Source organism: Furipterus horrens, unplaced genomic scaffold (genome assembly GCF_987537825.1).
Source record: "Furipterus horrens unplaced genomic scaffold, mFurHor1.1.pri manual_scaffold_7, whole genome shotgun sequence".
Taxonomy (NCBI): Eukaryota; Metazoa; Chordata; class Mammalia; order Chiroptera; family Furipteridae; genus Furipterus; species Furipterus horrens.
Window position 1 is genome coordinate 28,339,468 of NW_028327177.1, and position 25,196 is coordinate 28,364,663.

The 25,196-nt window shown below is 37.1% G+C and overlaps 1 protein-coding gene across 1 annotated transcript in view; it reads left to right on the forward strand.

Moving 5' to 3' along the window:
• The window catches only part of STK3 (serine/threonine kinase 3), a 258,261-nt gene that overhangs the window by 115,792 nt on the left and 117,273 nt on the right, over positions 1 to 25,196 (forward strand). Inside the window, exon 7 of the mRNA XM_090282782.1 lies at positions 12,263 to 12,400. Within this exon, the coding sequence (XP_090138908.1) occupies positions 12,263 to 12,400 (138 nt within the window). The remainder of the gene's footprint in view (positions 1 to 12,262; positions 12,401 to 25,196) is intronic.

The window sequence follows — 25,196 nt, forward strand, 5'->3', positions numbered from 1 at the left end:
TTTATAATCTTATAAAGGACAATGGGCAAAGGTCTTGTGCTCTTCTAGCTGCTTCAAACTGGACATGGTCATCGTCCTACCTACCCTTGGGTCCAGAAATCCTTAATAAGAGTGGGGCTCTGGAGGGAAGGATGGCCTTCCCACATGGGGATGGGTCTTGCAGATTCCAGGTCACTTGGCTGTCCCCGGACAATGGCATGCTCGGTTTAATAGGCTGGCATCCTTATTATATTCTGGGGGCAACAGATTTGGCAACAGGGTTAAAAGGTATCATTAAATCCATAACAACTAGATGACAAAAGACAGGGATTAATTTTTTAATGTCCCACATTAGAAAAAAAAAAGGCTTCTTTGGAGGAAGGTGTGCAAGGCATGTCACACCTGTTCAAAGCCCTTTTGCCCACTATACTTAGCTTGGGCTGAGGGGAATATTTTAGGTACCCCCCCTCAGGCTTCTGGGCCCTTTCTGTTCAAGTCATTAGTACAGAAAAGAGAAACCAGTTTCAAAGTGAAGCCCACAGACCACCCCATACTTTACCAATGCAACTACTTAGTTCAGTCAAACCGTTGAGTCTCAGGAGGCAGCGATGCACGCAGGATTAAGTGAGGCCTATGCATACAATCACTCAGGTAATGAGAACATAGGCTTTTGCCAGTCACGTTGTGATGATGTGGCCTTTTCTGTCTCTTCATGGTTATAGGACTTCTCTCCGGCTAGTGTTCAGTTGGTTATTCCAGATGATTTCTCCACAATTCAGTTGTGATTCCAGATTGGAAGGAGGTTAGTGTAGCTTCCACTTACTCCTCTGCCATCTTGGATCTGTCACCTCTATTTTTTAATGAAGACTCTTTAAGACTTGAGTCCAAGCCACATAGTCATTTAGGGGTAGAGCTGGGCCATAATCTTCTTCTATTTTCTTCTCCATCTTTTCTTTCTATGTTCTGTATGCTTATATTCTTTTCAAAAAACATTTTTTGAGAACCTGCTGTATACTAATTATTGGGCCTGAAACTTAGGCTATAAAAGAGACTTGGATCTAGAATCACTTGGATTTGGTGACCAAAATGACTGAAATTTCTAGTTTGGGAGACTGTTTGGGTGGTGAGAAAGAGAGGGAGGGACTCTAGAAGGAGCAGGATTGGTGAGAGCAAGGACATCTTTTTCTCCACAGGCTCTCATGTCGTCTTTATGTTTTCCTAATTGCTAAACTGCTTCAAACAATAGCTTATACTCATTACCTCTACTTTATTAATATACATACACTTTCTTTTGAATTATTTAAATTTGTTTCTTCATTTTATCAGGGATAATTTTTTGCCAAATTCAGTGCCCTCATATCAGTCCTAATCTTACCCACCAGCCCCCGAAGGCAGGACCTTTTTCCTGTATAGGGCCAGACAGTAAATATTTTAGCCTTTGCAAGTTACGTGGTCTGTTGCAGCCATTCAGCTCTGCCATTGTAATTGAAACATTCAACTCCACAGCCATAGATGATATATAAAAGAATGAACGTGGCAGTGTTCCATAAAACTATTCAACAAAACAGATTGCTGGCCTGATTTGGCATGTGAGTCAAAATTTTGCTGATTCTTGCTGTAAAGCCTTTAGTTGTTAATTGTATATTATTATTATTATTTTGGTAGGGAGTGACTTTCTTTTCTTCAGTGTTACTTTTACACTTTTTCTCTTATTTGATGGCACCTCTCCCTACAGTCACTTCTTCACATGGTTCTGTCCATGACTATTTTCTTGCCTTATATTAAGGCTTTTCTTAAAGCTTTGAGATTGCAGGCTCTCCTTCGCCAGTTCTCATAGGAAATAACTAAGGTGGAGGATTCTGTTAATAGAATGCCCTCCACCTAGTGGGTGGGTATGAGCTGATGTTTTCAGGATAGTTTCCTCACATCATCATTCTGCTGTCTTGAGTCTCCCACTCTTCCATGCCATCAGGCCTGCACTTCTAAAAAAGTACCATTCTTAGCTGCTTTGGGTGTCTTTTCTGTGGTTTATTGTCTGCCTAAGGAAAGTTAGAGGAGTGATGAGCTTCTCCGTAAGGAGAGGTACTTAAAAGGAGGCCATCGTGGGAAAATGACTACAAATGCTTATTTTTCTTCCTCAGAACCTTAAAATAGGGGTAAAAGCAAATTTCCTTGCCCTAAGTTATCCTCTTCCACTCTGCCTTAAGTTTTGCAAAACACCTTGGGAGGCTTATGCGTAGATAAGAGGGTTATTATTCATCATTGCCTTAATATGAAATGGCTTAATCAGGTTGCCTTTGTATTATTAAACTGAAATACACTCACCAGTAGAAGCTTTGATGGGTGGAAGGGTGAGAAGAAAAGTTAGGAAGGAAGAAGAAACATGGACTTTGGGGCTTTTTCTGGGAGAATAGCCAGCAAACAGGGCTGGAGTTTGAGAGCTTGCAGACATGGGCTTGGGAGAAAGGAAGGAGAACTGGGAAGGTGCTCAAGACAAATGTCAGTTTGAAAATCTGCCTGTTTTTCATGTATTCGCCCTTCTTTGCTACCTTTCTTTAGCTTTACCTATAACGATGAAGGCTCGTGTGTTTGAGGATGCAGGGAGGGACAGGGAAAAGGGGTAAAGGGAAAAACGGAGGTAATTTGTCAGTAGTCCTCAAATTAGCAGTTAAGGCTCAGTTTGTCTTCTCTAATGATACACTGTTAGCTAGTGACAAAGCCAGTACTGCTTAGTCTGGTTGCCTTTTTCTTCATGTTTCCCTGTTGTGTTAATGAAAAGTAACTGCTGATTTACAGTCTTACCAATCTTCTCAATTTCCATCTTTCTTATCTTCTCACTTGCTTGGCTAAAATTCAGCTGATCTTCAACCTCAGGCCTTTTACTTTTACCCCTCTTATTTTCTGGCTTGTTTGTTTCCTCATGGATTCACTTCCCTAGCCGAGACTCTGCCCCATCACTTGACCACATTCTTGTTTTTTGGCTAGAGAGAGCAGGCTTTTGTGAGGCTGCTTTTGTTTGTACCCATTGGCTTTTTCTGATTGTTAGCTTCTGCAGCTCCATGTCTGGGGTATATGAAGCAAAAAGAAAACTTGGGAGCTCGTCACTGATGTTCCTTGAGTCTGAGTTCCTGATTGGTCTACTTTCTTTCTACCTTTCAGAGTCTTAGGTTTGTTTATACGTAATGCTCATGGTTTTCAGTTGTACTTAATGGATGGAATAAGGTATATCTTACTCCATCTTCCTGGAAGCAGAAATTACACATGGTTTTTAAAGGGCAGTGACTTTCAAGTTGATGGAATTTGTAAAAATACAAAACAGTGATATATGTAAATATCTATCTGTATATGTGTAGCAAGTTTGGTTGTTGTTGCCTAGAGCTGGCTCTTGAATCAGTGAGTGTTCATAGTTTCCTCCCTTCCTCTGTTTATGAACTCTCAGTCTCTAAAAATAGTATATTTTCACAGTAGTCCCAAAGTTATGGTGGTTTGGAGGTAGATACTGTGAGGCCATACCCCTTGCTTCATACAGTGATTTTTGACCCTGGCTACATCTTAGAGAGTTAAAAAAAGTATACATAGATTCCCTCTTGATCAGATTCTTTGAGCTAGTCCAGGGGATTAGTTGTTTTACAAGGTCCCTATATGATTCTGACCTAATATATAGCCAGTGTTGAGAACCATTGACTGAGTATTTGGAATTAGTAGTTGCTTATGAATTTCAAGGTTTTCTTAAAGAATATGGAGCCAGAAACTGATAATTTTTGGTAGGCTCTGATGAGTTATTTATTGATTTATTTGGCTCTCATGTTTGACCCTGGCAGTAGATAAAAGCATTCTTTTCTCTAGGCAAGGCTGAGGGACAGATTTTTTTTCTAAAACTTGCCATTTGGTTCCTAAATTGTCAAACTGAATTCCTGAGATGTGTTATTTCTTTCTGATTATAGACTTAGTACATTTTCAGTAGTTCTTTTTTGTTCTTCATATATCCTTTGTTGATAATTAATTTTAGTTTTTTGTAACTGGTATTTATGTTGATTTTATTAGGTAATAACTTGTTGTCGTTGTTAAGTTGGTTTGTACTGGGCATTGCACCGTTCTTAGGTCAGAGTCTCATACATTGTGTGACACTCTTGTTACCTCAGGACTAGCTTACTGTTTTATCCTAATTCAATCACATGAGCTCTGTGTTGACCTTTGCCTGGTTAGCTTTAATCTAGTTCTTAGTGTCAATTTAGGTTCATAGGCCAGGAGTTCTCATTGCTATAGATGTCCCCTATCTTTAGATGTATCTGGTGCTTCCAATTTCTGTTTCTTTCTTTCTCCATCCATCTGCACCCCCCCCCCCCACCTCTTTCTTCCCTGGTGGGAATTGATTTCTTCTCATTGATTTCTCAGATCTTTTGAGCCAGGTATGACCCATCCATCTACTTTTCTGTTTCCAAAATTTTATTACTGTCCCATATATGCTACTGTCCCTCTGTCTTTGGAGTTTAAGCCTTTAAAACAAATCTGTCCTTTAGTAGGATTTTTGGGATGGAATTGAAGTTAATATGTTCATGTCACCATATTTAACTGTAAGTCTTTATGTCAACACTCAATATAAATTTAGATTTTGCTGTTGCACAAGTAACTATGCTTAATGCTATGGGGGATATAAACTTTATAGACACTGTCTATATCTTCAAGTAGTTTCCATGTTATCTAGGACATTTAGAATGAATTTATAACTAGTCAGAGTACAAGTTAAAATATGGAAGATGCTGAAAGTTGAGGTATTTGGAGTGGTAATACTTGCCTTATATGTTCTAGAACGGTGGTTCCCAATGTTAACTGCATGTTAGAATTACTTAGGAGACATAAAAAATACTGTGCCTGGCCCTGGACAGGTGGCTCAGTCGGTTGGAGCGTCATCCTGTACATCAAAAGGTTACAGGTTCAAGTCCTGGTCAGGGCACATACCTAGGTTGTGGGTTCATCCCTGGTCAAGGTGCATGTTTTTCTCTCTCCCTCCCCCTTCTTCTCTCTCTAGAAAACATATCCTTGGTTGAGGATTTTAAAAAAATACTATGCTTCATCCTCACCTCATATCAATTAAATCATAAATTTCTGTGGCTGGAGCTGAGTTCTATGGTTCTAAACTTCTTTTGACATGATTTGAGTAGTCTTTGAGTGGTTCCTTTCTTTTAAGGGCCAGTAAGATGCTCAAGTTTTACCTTGATACAAGTCAGTTTCCTTCATAGGACCCATGGTATTTCAGGCCTCACACCTTTGAGCACGCTACTGTATTTTCTATGTCTCCTTAACTCAATCATTCTTTAGGACTAAACTCACATCATTTTGAGCTAAGCCCTAATGCCCATTGTTCACTTCTATTTTAGTGATTACACTATTTTATTGAAATGATCTGGTTTGCATTGTCCTATCCCAGTAGGTTCTAAGCTGCTTAAAGAAATTTTTTTGCAGGTATGTATACATTTTATGTGCTCAGACAAGTTAGTTGAACTGCTCACACACAGGAATTATAATTGAGGAAATCTGAGGGAGTGGAATGATAAAGTTCCTTAACTGTTGGCTCATGTTCACCTTTGATTTCTTCATGTTCTATGAATATTTTTGAATTGTCTTAAAGGGACATTAAATTTTAGTTTTGAAATGTGGTTAAGATTTAACTGGATGCAGTCAAAGGTATTGGGGTTTAAATTGTGCTTGTGTGAGGTGGCTGTAGGAGCAGACTGGAATAGGTAGCAACTTAAGTAATGCTTTTAAATGAAGCCTTTATTCAATTACAAATAAAAGTTTTAAAAGTTGAATATATACTGGCTTTTATAATAATATTTTTCAATCCTCACCTGAGGATAAATTTATTGATTTTAGAGAGATCAGAAGGGAGTTAGGGAGAGGGAGGAAGAAACAGAGACGGAGACAGACAGACAGACAGACTGACAGACACACAAACATGAGAGAGAAACATCAATAGGTTGCCTCCCATTCACTCCTTGACCGGGGATCAAACCTGCAATCTATATAAGTGCCCTGATCGGGGATTGAACCCACAACCTTTTGGTGTATGGGATGACGCTCTAACCAACTGAGCCACTGGCCAGGACATAAATTTTAAAATGAACTTTACGCAATCTTGTAGATAGTTGCTGTTGTGAATAGGTATTTTGAATTTTTGAGATTCTGTCTGACCTTTCGATCTTGCCGCATGCTTGTCATTTTTATGGGAAGTTACCAGTCTAATTTTCACTATGGATTTTACATGTATTAACCCATATAAAGTTCAAAACAGCCTTGAGAGTTAGGTACTATTATTATCCCCATTCTTCAAATATGTAAACAGGGCATAGAATTGAAGTATAGTAGATTGCTACTTATAATGGTGGCAATATTATATTGTACCCAGTGCTACCCAGAGCTGGCTCAAACTTTTAGAGCCAGTTCTCTTTTTCACTTTGCTCTGCCAGCGCACCAACTGCACCCCTTCCCTTAATTTGGTTCATAGGCAGTCTCATTGGCCTTTATTGACCAGATGAATGGTTCCTGAAGTTCCTGTAACAGGAGCTGAAGTGAGTTGTGGTCATGCTTGCAATACTTGAACCCTGTGCTTATATGTGGAAACTGCAGTCTAAGAGCAGAGTTCACTCTAGGTTTTAGTATCATCTTCAAAAGCTCTGTTTCAAATTTGCTTTCAAGGGAGTGGTGATACAAATTTAGATTTGTATTTTTATATTAACATCTAGTAGGCCTCTTAGCCAAAAGACCGAGAAGTGATTGGTAGGCCTTTTAACATCCTTCACTCTCCTCCACTTCCATATCCTTTCTAACTAACAATATAATACTTGTCTAGCTAGTATATAACTCCTCGATTGGAGGTGCCAGAATCTTTTAGACTCAAAAAGGAACCTGAAATTATTTTGTTACAAGTTTTCTGTGTTTTTTATTAAGTTGTATAAGTTCTATATAATAACATTTTTGCTCATAGTCATATGTTAGCAAGAATTTTAAGTTAGTTGTTTGGTAATAAGTTTTGTGTATGATATGTAAAGCACTCAAATTTTTAATAATTCATTTACATTTGTTTCTATTTTTTAAACTTAAACACTGTACTACTCCATCTATAATTTATTTTAATTGTTTCTAAGATTTTTTAATCCCTTTCTAAAATATATTTAAGTTATTTGCTATGAACTATGAGTTTTTATTACTGAGGATATTACTGAAATTTTTTCAATAAATGTAAAAGATATTAAAAGAAAAAAAAGGAACCTGAACAATATCAAATCCAACTCACTCGCTTATGTGAAAAAACTGAGGCTGCACAATCAGTTAGAGGGTGATTTGAAACTTCAGCCTATTATTCTGACCTGGGCCCAGTCTTGGATTCATTCCATTGTACTATTTGCTGTTATTTATAGTAGCCTTTTAAAAATGTTATTACTATATATTCTTTTCAGAACTTATATATTTTTACTTAGTAAAGCTTGCTGCCTATTATGTTTTCTATCAGGAAACAGCTCTGTTTGTTTAGTTCTTTGCAGTTCTTTAAAGTGCTTTTTCATCCTTTATCTCATTTATTTGTTATGCAGATAACCTTTTGCTCCAATACCTGAGGTTCTTGAATAGTGGCACAGAGTTCTTTATTATTCTGGCATATTCATTGCTTCTGTACTTTCACAAATACAGGTGCTTTAGCTTCAGACATACGTGTTGACTCACTCCACTGAGATTATAAAGTCCAGGCATTGTAGTTTCCCAGCTTTCAGCTCTCTCCACATCTTCTGGGTGCTCCTGGAGTCTTAAGGCATGAAATTCCAGGCATGAAGATAATTACTTGTTTTGAGGCACTTACATTTCTTGGTTTAAGACTACTTGTGATCAGGGAAGTTCTTTTAAAAACTTAATCAGAGGTTCAATACGTAGTTAAGCAACACATTGTGTAAAAACAAACACAAGGATAATCGTATCATTTATTGTGCTAACATTCTTCAATCAAAATGGTGTTAGAGATAAGATAAATTATATGGCCGTTATGTGTGTTCATGCCATTTGGTTGGTCCAAGGCTAGCCACTGATTCCCAAAACTTTCTACAGCAGAGACCACTTAACCTAATCAGCTTGTACAAAAACCTGGAGGTTCTTAAGATGATTTTCTCCCATTCATGATTACTTTAAACTAGGTGAACAAAGTCAAGTCTCTGACAAAATCTGTCAGTTTGTTATTGCTTATCTAACATAAAAAATGGAAATAAAAGATATAGTGGTTCTCCTGGAGACTTTAAAGTCTACATTATGTCACGCATATATTAAGACTAACCTGTTTGAACTGGATGCAGTTTAGTGCTTGTTTGAGAATAGGATGTGAACATTTTAGGATCACTTTATGATAGTACTGGGTAAATAGGAGTTTGAGTTAAGCTTTTTATCCTTGGGTTTGTAATAGCTACTGCTGAGGTGAGCCTTATATGTTAAGATTATCTGAAGATAAGGCTGCAACTCATTGTCTCAAAGTTCAAAGGAGAGCGTTAGCTTCAAGGACATAAATCACTGAGTTGTTATCTGTCAATTTGTAACAGAAGTACAGATGAACAACATTTATCTAGACAATCTAGTATCATTTACCTGCAGTTTGAGGTCAGTCTGTATAGGGGCTTATGTAGGTACTTTGAACTGTTTTGCAGAGATGAGAGTTCAAATTTATTTTTATTCTTTAATTTGAAGTAGCAGGTGGTTTTGTATGTCTTTTCAAGCATTCCACATTAACCCCTTTTTCCCCATTCTTAAAGACAGATTAGGTTCTGCTTCAACTATGGAACTGTCTGAAATTAATTAGGTTATTTACAGAAGAATTTTATTTTCTAGCACTCCATTGTTTGCTATTTGTGTTAGTCCCCTCCCACCCCCCACCCTTCACCCCCGCCCCCACAAGTTGACTATGAGCTTTGTAGGTCTGAGATACATACCTTACTTTAAATCTGTAATAGCAGGGCTTACATAGCTAGGTACTTAAGGGGGCTATCAGGGAGAACATACATCCTGGGTAAAATCAGTCTTAATTCCAGCAGATTCTTACCTTGTGGGAATATGAGCTTGATATTGCCCAAACAAAATATATCCACTAACACTGTTTAGCCTGTGGCCTATTAGTTTGCTATTTCTTTATTAGAACATAGTTCTGAACACATAGGAAATACTTGATATATACTTGTCATTTGATAGATGCTTAGTGTGTCACGAAACTGGCTTCACTGCTTTTGAAGGACTATCTTAGATGTAATATCAGTAATATGATGTAAAGTGTGTAAGAATGTTCATTTCCATTAAAAGAGTTTCCCTTTTTGAAAGAAGATGCATACAGTATTAAAGAGAAAGACTTACTCTAGAATCAAAAGACTTGAATAGTAAATCTTACTGCTTTGTTAGAGTACCTTAGAGCCTTTGGCAGTGAGGGTGTCAGTTTTTTATTTCTTGAATTCTGTAGTAGTCTTTGTTCTTCCTTTTTCTACCCCTCCCAAACAAGGTTGTTAGGATGTACCACTCTTGGTTCTTTCTTTGTAATATTTCATACCCAATTGCTTCCATTTCATTCCTATAGATACCATCTTAGTTGAACTCTTATTTTTCATCTTGGGACATCTACAGTAGACCCTAACTGCCTTTTCTGTTCCATTATATTGGGTATCTCTAGGGTGTTTGTTTGTTTTTTAATCTACCTCTTAGACATAGACAAACTCTTAACAGCAAAATCAAAACCAAACATATACACACATACTGGGGAGAAAAACCCTTATTTCAGTTGTGTACTTTCTTGCTGACAAAACTGCATATTCTGTATTCCCCTTCTTATGTTATCATTTGCTAGTTCCTTACAGGGCAATCAGCTTGTTTTGTGCTCCTCCCAACAGCCCTATTCCATGCTCTCGCTTTTCCTTATGCTGTTTCTTCTAAGGGAAATGACCTCTCCTCTTTATGCCTTATGTCATTTCTTCTATTATTGTACTATTCTTTAATTATCTTACTACTTATTCTTTCATTACCAGACTAGTTTAGGTAGTGACTCTATTTCCTGCTGCATCTTTGAATTTCTAATATAGTGCCTAACACCATTTATTGAAAAAATTATGTTTTTCTACTAAATAGTCTTTTTCCCATTCATATTTGACTGAATAATCTTCAACTTTATTGACTGTCACAGTTGTGATTGTAATAAGTTTTAAGATGTTTCTTCCCACTGTTTTCTCTTAAGGCATAAAACTTGCTTATACTTTCTTCCCCACTTGGAGGACCTGGGAATACCTATAAATTGACAACAGAATCATCATTTTTATCATCTTGTTATCCTGTTAGTAGCTGTTTGTTTAAATTTAGTAGCCTGCTTTGTACTTCACCTTCTTGCTTCTTGAAACATAGTATATCAATGGGTGCTTTAGAAAGCTTTGCTAATTCTTTAAATGAAGGCTTTTTGTAGGTCTGAAATATTGTTTTTAAGTCACTTAGACCCTCTGGGCTTTTGATTTCTTTTCTGTTAAATGACAAGATGGAGCCCTGGCTGGTGTGGCTCAGTGGATTAAGTGCTAGCCTGTAAACCAAAGGGTTGCTGGTTCAATTCCCAGTTAGGGCACATGCTTTGGTTGTGGGCCAGGTCCCCAGTTGGCAGCATGTGAGAGGCAACCACATATTGACGTTTCTCTCCCTGTCTTTCTCCATCCCGTCCCCTCTAAAAATAAATAAATAAAATTTTAGAAAACAAAAGAGAAGATTAAGCCAAATGATCTGTCCTGTATCTTTACTATGCAAATTCTCTGATTCTAAGAATTTATGAATGACTTCTAAACAATTAACAAAAATCTAATGGAGAGTAGAATAATTTTATTATATTAAAGTAATACATAAAAATTGGTATTCCCCCCAAATATTATATTTTGTCTGTAATTTTGATGTTTTCTCCATATATGAACAGAAATTTTAGACATAGATATGGTTAGTTTCTTTCAATGGTAAACATTTTGTTTCTAAGTATTACTGCAGTTTGTAGTATTACCACTTTAATTTCTTTAAGCACTAAGGAGCAGAGACATGAGTGTACATGAAATTTGTTTGCACATGAAGAGAGAAGACCATTAAAAGCCAGTTGGGAAAAAATGAGTATAGAACAGAGACAGACACATCTCTCCTGGAAATTCAAGAGAATTCTTTAGTCTAGAAAGGGAGTTTTTTTGTGTTTCAGTCCTGAATACATCTTTGTGAGGCCCATATTTGTAGGCTGCATGCGCATATATTAAGAATTCCAAAAAAGCCATTTTTCCTAATGTCACATCTTGTTTTGATTGTGTAATTATATAAAATTACCTATTAAACTACAGTTAATTGTAATATGACTGAATTCATCTTATTTTGTAAAATTTTTGTCATTGCTATGTCTGCCTCTTTTTAATAATATTTTGTGGAAATGAAAATGACAATAGCTAGTATTTATTGAGTGCTTGATACATTTGGTTTAAATTTATTCTTTTCATATCTTTCATAACATTTCAAAGAAAATGATGTTTTAGTGTAGAAAACTTGGTTCATTACATACAGTGATTAGTTAAGAACATAGGGATTAATTCTCTTGGTTGAAAAAAGGTTACTTGATAGCTAGGAGGACAGGGATGAGAGGGAGACATTTTAGAGTTTTTGAACTGTACTTTCTGGATGTAATATCAGTACTAATTTATTAATACTAAGTTAAAACATTAGTAATAAATTAGAGTGGTATATTAGCTTTAAAACTTTTCATTTGGAATCCTGAATCATATTCAGAGAGAAAAAAAAAGTCTTGGCTCTCTCAAGTATTATTTCAAATAACAGGTAATTTTATTTATATGTAAATATTCTGGATTGCAGCAGCAAATTGGACTGCTGCTAGCCATTTAGAGTGGCACTACTTACATAAAACTTAGATGGCATGCGATAGTAAGGTTTGGGGGGAATATATCTATTTAACCAGAGAATGTCCTTAGTTTGGTAAAAGGGTTAGAAATGAATTCTTTGGAGACTGATTAAAAATAATAGATAAAATAAAGAATGATGTGCTCAATGAGTTACAATTCAAACAGAGGAAATTTAATGGGAAATGATTACATTAGTAGCAGATGGACTTGCTTCCTGAATTGCAATCTTACTGGAAATCCTAGAACCACTTAAATTTGCTTTTCAGATTTAGAGTCTGATAGAAAGATAAAGAGATTTGCTTATTTTTTGTGCTATTGTGATTCTTACTCTGTCTTTTCATTTTTATTAGGCTATTTTTATGATACCCACAAATCCACCACCAACATTCAGGAAGCCAGAACTCTGGTCTGATGATTTCACCGATTTTGTTAAGAAGTGCCTAGTGAAGAATCCTGAGCAGAGAGCTACTGCAACACAACTTTTACAGGTCGGTGCTTATGCCACTAAGGGAAGAATATTTTCTTTGTATCTTTGAGCTTTCTGACATGAACTAGGATTGTGTGGGTTTCCGTAACTGATTTCTAAAGATAGAAACCTTCCAGGAAATATGGACAGAGAAATACACATCCATCTTCACACTCACACCTGACTCCCCCATTCTTCTTCTGTATCTTCTCTGTGTCTCATTTTTTCTTCTTCTATTTTTTCAAGTTCAACATTCTCTTTTCCCTTTTTTCCTGTGTTTTTGTTGTTGTTGTCAACTCTTTCCTCCTAAAATTGTTTTAAAACAAAACTCTGAACATTTTCATTTCAGAAATGAACTCTTCCTTCTATCATTACTATTTCTCATGTTTTTTTCCAGACGTATTATTCCTTGACCCAGCATTTCTTTGGTTTCCTCCTCTACTTTAAGGTGTATAAGTACAAGATTCCTGAATCCTTATTTAAAAGATATGTTTCAAATATGATTACAAGATTACTAAATGAAGAGTGTTAGGATCCCTGCTACAAATAGACTTTGTATCTAGAGTGACAGGAAGTTTTTTAAATCTGCCTTTGAAATTGAATGCAAATAGAAATAACTTAGTACTTCAATAAGTATTTGCAAGTCTCTGTTTTCCCAACAGAATTGGCTCAGACCTTTAAGCTAATAATAAATGTGTCTCACATTAACAAAACTTGGTATTCAGAAGAGAATTCTTTTTATTAAATGACAAAATGATTCAAAACATGGTGCTTAGAAAAAGTGATTTTTTTCAAATGTACTATTTGAACAAAAGTATTTGTTGAGGGGCTGTAAGAAACAGGTTCTTAAGTATAATGTTTATTGCTAGGAAAATATAAGTTAGTACTTATTCTCCGTGGACAGCAATTTAGCAATGTCTGTCTAAAATAAAAAGTCAAATATTTTTGACCCAGTAATTACACTTGTAGAAACTTACTCTACAGAAAAATTTAACCATGTGTGAAATAAAATATGTGTAAAAATATTCGTAGAATACCATAATGGCAAAAGATTGGAAACAACATAAATAACTGTCAACAAATTAGAAACAACTTAAGGTCCATCAAGAGAAATTATTGGCAAAATACACACACCTATACATACATATATGTATACACACATATGTCAGTGCTTATAGTGGAGTAGTTCTGAAAAAATAATCAAGGAACTGGCCTTCAGAGAAGGTAATCATGGCTGAGAAGCAGGAGTGGAATTGAAACTTACTTTCTGCTGAATGCAGTTTTTGAGCCTTTTGAGTTTCTTGTTATGTACAAATGTTATCTTTCAAAAATTAATTAATTGAAACATTTATTTTGAAATATTGTCATCATGTCAGAGGAATTTTGAACACAAATCAAAGCCCTACAGATATTGTTACTGTTTTGAGTATCCAAATTATTCAACCCAAAAGAAGGCAAGAAAATAACAAAAAGTGAGACAAATTTCATAAAATTTGATGGTGACAGTAAATCCAAATATATCTGGTATTTTGGATAATTTAACCAGTATTTCTTTCTAGTCTTGCTTCCATAATCTTTCCTAATCTTTCCAAGAAAAGAAATTCTGTTGTTTTTAACTTAGAGCTTTTGGGATTGCAAAGCATTTAAGAAGTGAAATTCTAGTATAACCCTGATTTTGTGGATGAGGATACTGAAGCACAGAAAGGTTACATGGCACTGAAGATCACACAGAGATTAAATCATCATCCCAGATTTATTCCATTTGTCCCCTAGTCCCACTCTCCATCCTTTCTCTACTCTGCTTTCTGCCCAGAAGGTAACCTGTATAGACTACATTAACATGCTGTGTTATTCTCTAGCTTCTAGTTGGGTTTGGCCCAAGCATTCTTCTTTATAATAAGGGTAAGCAATGCTTCTTGTTTTACATGGTGGTTATGTATGGTGCTTATGAGCCAATATTTACTGTCTTGCTTTAAAAAAAAAAAAAATTGCACTGTTCTTGACCATTCAAGGCCCACTGTTACAATTTGGTGTCCTTGTCTGGCCTCATAACTCACCCCTTCCTACCTCCCAGTTTTTTTCTTTATAAATACTGAAATAGTAGACTTGTAGTTTCTTATACAGGCAGTGCTTTTTCAATCCCCTGTACCTTTTCTCACGCTCTTCACCCTCCGCCATGTCCACCAGTTTAAAGACTCACCTTCACCAAAAGGCTCCTTCTTACTCATTGTCTTTGTTTCTAATTCAAGTAAGGTGCTCCTTCAGAAAGCCCTCCTTTCATCCCTGTTTAGGCTGGTTGTTCCATATTAGAACAAAATAATTTAGTTCTCTGTCATTTTCCTGGATTGTAAATGATTCAAGGTCAGGGGCTATGCCTTTTGGGAGAGGACTACTTTTGCACTCCTAGTACCTGTTGCTTAATGCATTGTGAATTGAATTCACAATTTAGCACAACAAACTTCTGACTTAAAAAGATTTTTTTAGATAGGATAGTTATCTTTAGTCTCATTAGAGTCTTACTTTGCTGAACTCCTAGAAGCCATTCTGTCTCTTAAAGGAGTTTTTGCATGTGTCATATGTTATGCGTTAAACTATATTTTAACTCTCAGAGGACAATCTTACTACTGTTTTAGTGGACACCTGTCTATAGCCTACATGTATAGATTATACCATATTGATTTGTTGACCATGATAAATACTAAGATTTTTTATATTGGTTTATTTTGTATGACACAAGATAGATAATTGTGTATGTTCAGAAGAATCAGACTGAAAAGATACTTTGAAATTGTTGAGTTGAACTCTTAGTAGTTTTTAAAAGATGAGGAAATTGAAACACCAGAGATAGTAAAGGACCAGGTTCAAGTTTAGCCTAGTGGCACTGGAATTCCTGATCTGAAGAGTATCCTTATACCTGCCTATGAACAGTTCAGAACCTGAAAATCATCTCTGTCCCAGGCTGGCCTCCTATAAGAATGTTAGGTTGACTGAGATCTGCCATTATTTGGATTGACTCTGTGTGTGGCTAGAACAGGTGGTATCACGGGTTACTCTGTGAACTCCCATGGTATGGTGTGTGGCTTATTCTTCATTTTATCAGTTCAAATGAGGAATTGAAATGTTATCTAACTTGTAAGGTAATATATTACCTTAAATAATTTCTTTTCATACACTGATATCCATATAAAACAGTGTGATAGTATTTGCCTTAACCTTTAAACAATTGAGAAAACTAAAGAAAATAAGGGAAATCTATTGTATTTACCTACCCTGTTTTACTCTTTGTCTCTTTCTCCTAATGTTCCTATGTTTCTTCTTTTATTACTTTTTTCTGTTTAGAGGACTTTCTTATATTCTTTTATGAGGATGGGTCTGTTTAACAAATTATCTTAGTTTTCCTTCATCTGGGAATGTCTTTTTTCCTCATTATTCCTGAAGGATATTTTCACTGGCTACAGACTTCTCAGTTGTCAGTTCTTTTCTTTCAGCACTTAAATGTTGTGACACTTCCTCCCCACCCATGGTTTCTTAAGAGAAATAAATCTGTCATCTGAATTGTTTTACCCCTTGTTCTTTACAAGATTCTTTTGTCTTAATTTTCAGAAATTTAATTATAATGTGTCTTGGTATGGATTTCTTGAGATTTATTCTGTTTGCGATTTGTTCAGCTTTTTGAATCTGTAGGTTTATATTTCTTGCTAATTTTGGGGAATTCTTCAGTCATTTTTTTCAAACACTTTTCAGCCATATTCTCTTTCTCTTCTCTTTCTATGACTTCATTGGTGCAAATGTTAGATCTTTTGTTTTAGTTGTTCAGGTCACTGAGGTGCTGTTCATTTTTATTCCAGTCTGGTTTCTCTCTGTTGAATATATTGTGTACTTTCTACTGTTCTATGTTCCAGCTTGCTGTTTCCTCTGTCCTCGTTCTGCTGTTCAGCCCATTGGTCATATTTTTAATTTTGGTAATTTTGTAGTTTGAAAATTTTCATTTGTTTATTTTTCTACTTTGTTCAGATATTCTAATTTTTATTTGTTTACAGGCATGCTTAAAATTGCTCATTGAAACATTTTTATGATGGGTATTTAAAAATCCGTGTCAGATAATTCTGACATCTGTGTTATCTTGATATTGGTGTCTGTTATCTTTGCTATTTCAGATTTTCCTGCTTCTTGATATGGTGAGTGATTTTCACTTGAAACCTAGACATTTTCAGTATTATATTATGAAACGCTGCATCTCATTTAAATTTTCTGTTATAACAGGAGTCCTCTGACAATATTTTAGTGGAGGAAGGGGGTACCACCTAATTTCTGCCAGGTAGCAGTAGAAGTCTAGGTCCCCAACTTAGTCTCCTTTGACATGTGTGGTAGGGAGGGATTTCTTACTACTATTGGACAGGGGTGAGAGCTCAAGCTCCCCAAGTCACCTTTAATGGCACTAGGGGGCCTCATTATAGGTGGGTGATGATGAAAGTTCTGACTCTGCTAGGCCTCCTCTTATTTCACTGCACCTGGGAGGGGGTGGGGTTTCTTTATTATTGTTGGTAGGGGTGTAAATTCAGGCTCCCACATAGTCCCTGCTGACACTCCTCACTGGAGGAGGGAGGGGACTCTTTATACTGCCTGATGGAGATAAGAGCCCTAGCTCAACACTTGGTCTTCTCTGACACTATGTCAATAGAAGAATTGAATACTCTCCAGAGGGCGGAAGTATAGATTGCCTACTTAGCCTTAGCTGGCAGGGTTGGGGCCAATGTTTTCTCAGTGGTGCAAGGCTGGCTTAGGATGGTTATTGTCAAGAAGTTTTGTCTCACTAGCTGGCCCTTTCCTGATCTTTTTGATCAGGAGAGCAGGCTTTTGTAGGGGCAGTTTTGATTTGGGATTTTTTTTTTTATTAGTTCAAGTGATTTCAGAATGCTCACCCTATTTTAGTTTAGGTTTTACTGTAGATTCATTAGAAATAGTGAAAATTCATTGCCTTTAAGAAATTGGTGTGTTAATCTTTTCCTTACTGATATTCTTTTAAAAACACTTCATTTAATCACCCTTCTTTCTGATGTAAATGTTACAAATGTAGCTTTTAGTTCATTCATTTTTTTGACCATTCATACATATTTAAGTTGTATGTATTTATATCATCTTATTGTTTCTTTTGTTTTTATGACATGGGGTTAAATATAAACATTCTGTTGTGTATTTCCACTTTTTAAACTTTAATTTTTAATCTATATGGAATTTATTTTGGTATTTTTGTGGTAAAGATCTAGTTTAATTTTTCCCCAATATTATCTCAGCACCAGTTTTTGTTTGAGTAATTTTTCTCTCAATGATTAACAATGCTATCTTTATAATATGCCAGTTTATTTTGTGTATTATATTCTGTTTCTGGGCATTATATTGTTTCATTATGTTTTCCATTCCTATACTGATACCACATACTTTGATAGGCATTTAACAAAAAGATATAACTTCTGCTTATTGATTTTTGTGTTAATTCAATCCGATTATATCATTTAGATTTTAATCTTTTCTTTTTACCTATTTTATTTCTCAGTGACTGAAAAAAGTAATATTAATATTTTCTGTCTTATTTAGATCAACATACGTCTTTGTAGTTTCTTTTACATATCATAATGCTATACTAATATATCTAGTGTATAGTATCTTTCTTTATAGTGTGTCCCTTATTAATATTAAATAACATTCTTCATTTACTTTGCCTTTAATTCTACTTTCTTAATTGTGTTATTCTTTATATCTTTTTATGTGTGACTAATATTTCATTGCTTGTCTTTGATTTTTTACCCAGGTTCTTTTCCATATGCCTCTTGGGAAAACATGAGTTGGATTTATTTAAGTATATCTTATGTAAAAAGCATGTAGTTGAATTTATCTTATGAACTAAGTGGCTTTAAGGAACTAAAGTACTATTAATAAATGGAGATTCAACCCATTTATTTACTTGTATGTGCCAGTAACACTTGAATCACAATTAACAGGTTGGGTTTTTTTTGCCATCTTGTTTTCTCTGGTTTTTGTTGTTCTATTCTTGTGCTGCTTTGCATCTTTTAATTTTATTACTTGCTGCTTTAAAAAAGACTTTAAAATATTCTTTAGAATCTGCAGTATGTCTGATAATACTTGTCTTCTGAATGTCATGGTTATGTAAAAAAATGACTACAGATGAAATCAGACATATCAAGATTGTGAGATTAAGAACGTGAAGCTCTGTAGACTAATGGTAGCAAACACTGGGTAGTTAGTTCACAATTAACTGCACGAAAGCAAGTTTGCAGTAGAATGATGAACCTGTATATGTATTTTGGCAACAGTTCTTTCAGCTAAAGCTGTGGCTTGGAGGATTGGCTCATAATTTTTTTCCCTGGAAAGATAAAGTATAATACAACTTGAGATTTCTATGCTCTTTAAAAGAGATATAATTCTATTGGTCCCCAGTTTTTGCAGTGTTGGTCTTCTTCTAGTTCTCTTAATGTATAGTCACTAAATTATTCTAAGGAGTACTTTCATCAGATTCACTTTTCTCAATTGTGGCAGCTGTTGTTTTTTTTTTTTAATTCAGGCTCTTATAATTCACATCGTTCTTATTACAGTTCCTCCTCATTCTATTTTGTTTTTTTCTACATTCTACTGTAGGATTATGCTATCAAAGGCATTCTTTTCCTTATATTATTCTCTTGCTTATGTAATTAAAGTGGCTCTCAGACAAAAGTCAGGCATGTCATTCTAACCATGTATCCTTCTTATCCCACTGCTGCTTGTACTCATATCTAAACTCATAGAACACCATTTCTCTAAACAGCGTTTCTGTCTTGACAAGGCAGATCTTCCTACTGGGTTCTAACATACTTTCCCTGTCTTGGTGTGTTTGTTCATACTGTTCATACTTGTCCTCCCCTCTAAAATGGTTTATTCTGTATGAGGCACCTAAAATTACCTCACCTATTCTCCTTTTACATCTCTTAATCATCTAGGTTGTGCTAAACCATCATAAATATAACTTATATGTTACATGGTAATTGTTTGTATGTGTTTGTGTTTTATTCCTTATTCTAGATAAGTTCCTTAAGGACATAGAACATGTTTTCAGTTGTTTTTTAGGGGAGAGAGGGCTTTCCACAAATGTTTCTCAAAAATGTTCAGTGTAAGACTGGAGTTTCTTCCTTGTTCTCTAGGGCACTATCTCTGTCTGTTTTCCAGCTTAGCAGAAAGAGAAGTCATGGAAGAGTGCACATGCAATTTTTTTTTTTTTTAAGATTTTACTTATTTTTTAGAAAGAGGAAAAGGAAGAGATAAAGAAGAAACATTAATCGATTGCCTCTCACAGGCCCCCAACCAGGGACCTGGCCCGCAACCCAGACATGTGCCCTGACAGGGAGTGGAACTGGCAACCTTTGGTTCACAGGCCGGCGCTCCACCCACTGAGCCACAGGAGCCAGGGCAACATGCAACGTTTTAAGGCCCAGATCAGGAAGTGGAACACAACACAGACACTCTCATTTCATTCCGTTCCATTCATTCCATTCTGTTGACAGAATTTAATCTCCTAGTTACAACCAGCTGAAAGGGAGACTAAGAAAGGTAGGCTCTAGCTGGGCTGCCACACATCTAGCCACAACTCTGTTTTGGTGGAACTAGGAGTCTCCACCACAGCTATGTTAATAGAACTTAATTTATGTAGTGATTAATTCATAACTGTTATAAAAGAATTTATTGGTTCTTTGCTGTTGATCCTATTATTTCTGTAATCTAGTAAAATGCTCACTTATTCTTTTCCCAAATGATATATCTTTACCATTTTAAAGCCTTTTCCATATGTCTGTAATTTCTTCTTTAGCACTAAAATATTTTTGTCTTTTAAGAATATTTTTGCGTCGGCCTGCAAGCCAAGTGTCGCTGGTTTGATTCCCAATCAGGGCACATGAATAGGTTGTACGTCAGGTCCCCAGTTGGGGGCGCGAGTGAGAGGCAACCACACAGGGATGTTTCTCTCCCTCTCTTTCTCCTTTCCCCTCTCTCTAAAAATAAAATAAATAAATAAACAAATAATTTTTTTTAAAGTATTTTTGTGTTCTTTATTAAAATAACTTACCTTTTACCTGAGTCTATCTCGTCGGCAGCCGTCCGTCTCGAGAGACGATGGTGTAGCTTCTTAAGAGTCTATCTGCACCGCCGAGAATGGTTGTGCTGTCCGACTCGGGAGTGACACGGTATCTGTCTCCTCCCGTGTTGAATCGACATCTTGTGATGACGCTGGAGTGTCCTCTCCAGTGAAGCTGAAGCTACAGAGCCTGGGCAGGGTGATATGGAGGGTCTGCTGTTGCCCATGCAGCAGACCCCCCCTCTCTTCGCAGCTGAAGGATCCAAGGGAAAGACGGAGTCAATACAGCTTGGCTTCAGGTGCGCCGCAGGAGTTGCCGGTGTTGACTACAACGTCAAACCGCCTTAGGGACTCCGGCTCCGGATTTTCTGTCGGGGTTTACTCCCTTAGCCTTTCCCCTGAAGAGGTATGCCGCAAGGCAGCGGAGGTTTTTTGGAGTCAGAGTTTTCCTTCTCTGATGTGCCCTGACTGGAAGATCGAACCAGCGACACTTAGCTCGCAGGCCGATGCTCAATCCACTGAGCCAAACCAGCCAGTCTATCTGCTGATAATTAATTATGAAAATTACATCTTGAAGCTGTATTGCTGACTCAAAATAAGGTTATCTATCCCAAATTATGCTTTTAATCTTACCCTCTACTTCTCTCACACTCTTCCCTCAATAAAAAACCATCAGAAACCCAGATTTGTTCTGGTGCTTTCCATTCTGTTTATCAGATTTGTAATAAACTCAGATATTTTAGCTAGATTAGGGTGGAATGAAAAAAAAGTGAAAAATTGTTTTACATGTGTGCATTGTAGAAATGAAGCAATACTTATTTTCTGAAAAATTTTTATTGGTCGTTTTTTATTTTTCCATTGGAAATTATTACATTTTCAAGACCTAATAAAATTTAGAAAATATGTAAAAGAAGTAACACAATATTCACCCTTCTTTTTACCACTGATTCTGGCTCTTAGCTTGTTAAGATTAATTAAAATCTGTAACTAATACCAAATAACTTTATCTTTATATGTAATGTAATCACCATTTTTTTAAGTGTATTTTATTATGTTGTTACAGTAGTTCCAATTTTTTATTTTTTTTTGCCTTTGCTCCCCTCTGCCCAGTACCCACCTTCCCTCCAGCAATCCCACCCCCCTTAGTTCATGTCCATGGGTCATGCATATAAATTCTTTGGATTCACCCTTTCCTATATTATTCTTAACGTCCTCCTGTCTATTTTATACCAACCAATTATGCTTCTTAGGTCCTGCACCATTTCCCCATTTCTCCCCTTCCCCCTCCCAGCTGATAACCCTCCAAATGATCCTCATACCTATGATTCTGTTCCTATTCTGGTTTGCTTCATTGGATTTTGTTTATATTTTTTAGATTCAGTTGTTGATAGTTGTGAGTTTGTTGTCACTTTAGTGTTCATAGTTTTGATCGTCTTTTTCTTAACTAAGTCCCTTTGACATTTCATATAATAATGGCTTGGTGATGATGAACTCCTTTAGCTTTAACTTGTCTGGGAAGCACTTCATCTGCCCTTCCATTTCAAATGAGAGCTTTGCTGGATAAAGTAATCTTGGTTGCAGGTTGCCTTTCATCATATTGAATACTGCTTGCCAGTCCCTTCCTGCCTGCAGAGTGTCCTCTGAGAAATCAGCTGATAGTTCTATAGGCACCCCCATGTAGGCAACTCTCTGCCTCTCTCTTGCTGCCTCCAGGACTCTCTCTTTATGTTTCACCTTTGGCATCTCAGTCATGATACGTCCTGATGTGCTCCCCTCTGAATCCAGCTCGCCCAGGACTCTCCGTGCTACCCGGACCTATATGTCCATCTCCTTTGCAAAATTTGGGAAGTTTTCCTCATTTTTTCAATTCTTGTTTCATCATTCTGCACTGGTTGACTGTTTTTTTCTTCCTTATGTTCGAAATCATTGATTTGAACCCCGGTTTCCTTCCCTTCACCATTGGTTTTGTGTGGATTTTCCTTCATTTCACTTAGCATAGCCTTCACTTCTTCGCTTATACATTTGCCGTACTCAAGCGTATCTGTCAAGCCCATGAGCATCTTTATCACCAGTGTTTTGAATTCTGCGTCTGTTAGGTTGTCTATCTCCTCATCTGTTAGGTTGGCTATCTCCTCATCTGTTAGGTTGGGTATCTCCTCGTCTGTTAGGTTGGGTATCTCTTTGTCGCTTAGTTCTCCCACTGGAACCTTGATCCATTCTCCCTTTTGGGCCATACTTCCCTGTCTCCTCATTCTGACAGGCTCCTGTGTTTGTTTGCCTCTGTGTCCCAGGTAGAGCCGTCGCTCCTGTTACGTTGTACTGGGCAGAGCCTTAGGGATTTGTCAGTGCAGGGCGACCGGTTTCACCACGTTGTGGCACTGTATGTGGGGGAGGGTTCCGAGAGGGAACAATGCTGCCTGCCCAGCACTCGCCCCTTTTCCAGACACCTCTCTCACTTCTGCACCGGACTGGCGCCCCTCTAGCTGCTGCCCTGGCCGTTATTCCCAGAGTTGGTGGGTCTGCAGATGTTCTAGGACTGTGGGGGCCCTTTAAACAAGCGGACTCTGCTGAGACTGGCAGTTTCTGCTTCCACTCCAACCCCCACTGGTTTGCACAGTCAGAAGCAATGAGGCTTGATTTTCCCTGGTGCTGGGACTCTGAGCTGTGAGGTCCGGTGAGGAGCTGGGAACACTCCCCAGGTGTCCCTCTTGACCTTTTAAAACATGTGACTGCACTTTCTGCTGGCCTGCCACTGCTGCCGCTGCTGTTGCCACTGCTGCTGCCACCACACCGCGTCCTCTCGGCCCCAGTTCCTCCCCTCCTACCTGTCTGGATGAGTATTTCTTCTTTATATCTTTGTTTGCTGGACTTTTATGCAGTTTGATTTTCTGGAACTTCTGGTTCTAGTTTTGAGGTAGTTGTATTCCTTCTTAGTTGTGGAGGGAGACACAGTGTGTCTGTTTATGCCTCCATCTTGGCTGGGAGTCCCCACAAACCTAGTTTTAGCTTTTAAATGAAAACAAACTTTTAAAGACAGTTAGCAGTACTAATTTATAGTCTACTGTGAGCATTGTGATTTTTCTTAAATCATAATTTTTCTCCTTAAGATTACCCTCCTTGTTATTAAAGCGACTGCACTAAGTCCATTTTTAATTTAGCTTGTTTATTTGCATAAACACAACAAGAGCAGCAATTGATTTTATGTTATTTTAAAGTCTGCTTTGCTGGAACTCACACTAGGAACATTCAGGTTGACTTTAAGTCTGCCCTTCTGGGCACAGAAGCTGAGCCACACACTTGCCATCTGGCCTTGCCCGTAAAACCCACGCTTTTCATAAGTCCTTCAGGTTTTTCATTGTGCCTTAAGGTTTCTCCTAGCCATCTTTCAGGAAAGCAACCTTAGTCCTTTCCCTAGAAAGATTGCCACGAGCTGCACAACCAACCAGGGTATTAGGCTTTTTCCTCCTTGGCTTTCATTAGCATTGAAAGTCAATTCCTGTTCCCCAGGGCTTTCTGGTAACAACCAGAGCCTGGGCATGCCTCCTTCAGGCATGCCTCGGTTGACAAAACCACCATTAGCAACTGGTCTTATTAGTTTTATGCAAAGAAACCTTATGTCATTGCTTACTTCTTTAGAATGCTAAATACTGGAGGGATTAGGTAGGGAGAAAAATATAAAAGCATGAAGGAAAATCCTTGTAACTTCAAAATTGCATTTCCATGCATTATATTGTCCATTACTAAAACCATACAATTTCTTTTCAGAACTTTCACAAATTTCTAACAAAACTTCTATATATCTCTCACAAACCTTCTTTATTTCCATGCTTACACTTTTCCTTGTTTACTTTCCTACATAGTGTGAAGCTTTAACTTTCTCCGGGAAACCTTGATTTCCTTTCCAGAGCAGAAACAGAAGATCAGAAAATAAGCAGCTGAGGTTTCTTTTTCTTCAGGTTCAAACTTTCACACCCTTTTCCATTTATCTTTATAACTCCCAACAGACCTTCTGTAACATTCACAAACTTTCTAAATACCTTTTACTTCTTTAGAATAAACCATAACATGCTTCCAATCCTTGTTCTTTTTCACACTGTGAAGGACTATACTCAAACTCAGTATTTGGCAGCTAAAAGTTTTTAGATATGCAGAGATATTCTGCAGCTTTCTGAAGTTTTTGCTTCTCTTTTCTAACCACCTTTGAGCTTTCCTGAGGGTTTTTTTTAATTGTTCCTTCTGTCCAATTCACTTACTTTCTGCAATTTTTGTTTACAAATATTTGGCCAGCCTTTGTTACAAAGGTAACTTTTAATAGTCCCTGCCCTACAGCGTTCTCTGAATCTAGACCAGAATACTTTCTCTTCTGGTCCTTGAGCTTCTGTAGGAATGCTGATGGAGTTTTGTCTCTTTCTTGCTGTATTTTGAATACCTTGGAGGAATTCTGTGCTCAGGGGAACGACTCCTTAGGCCCTATCCTCCTGCCTGTTATTATCCCATCTAGGATTTATATTGGGAAACTTATTAGGCCGGGGCAATTCCTTGACCAGGAGGATGCTTGCTTTTCCATATTCTTATTGCAGCCCATCTGATTATTCCTCTTCTTTCCTTGGCCTGTGCATGAGGTTGCCTGATTACCGCAGTGTTTGCTTTTTTCTTTTTTTACTTTTAGTTCCCCCCTGCGTCGATCCACTGCTGTCCC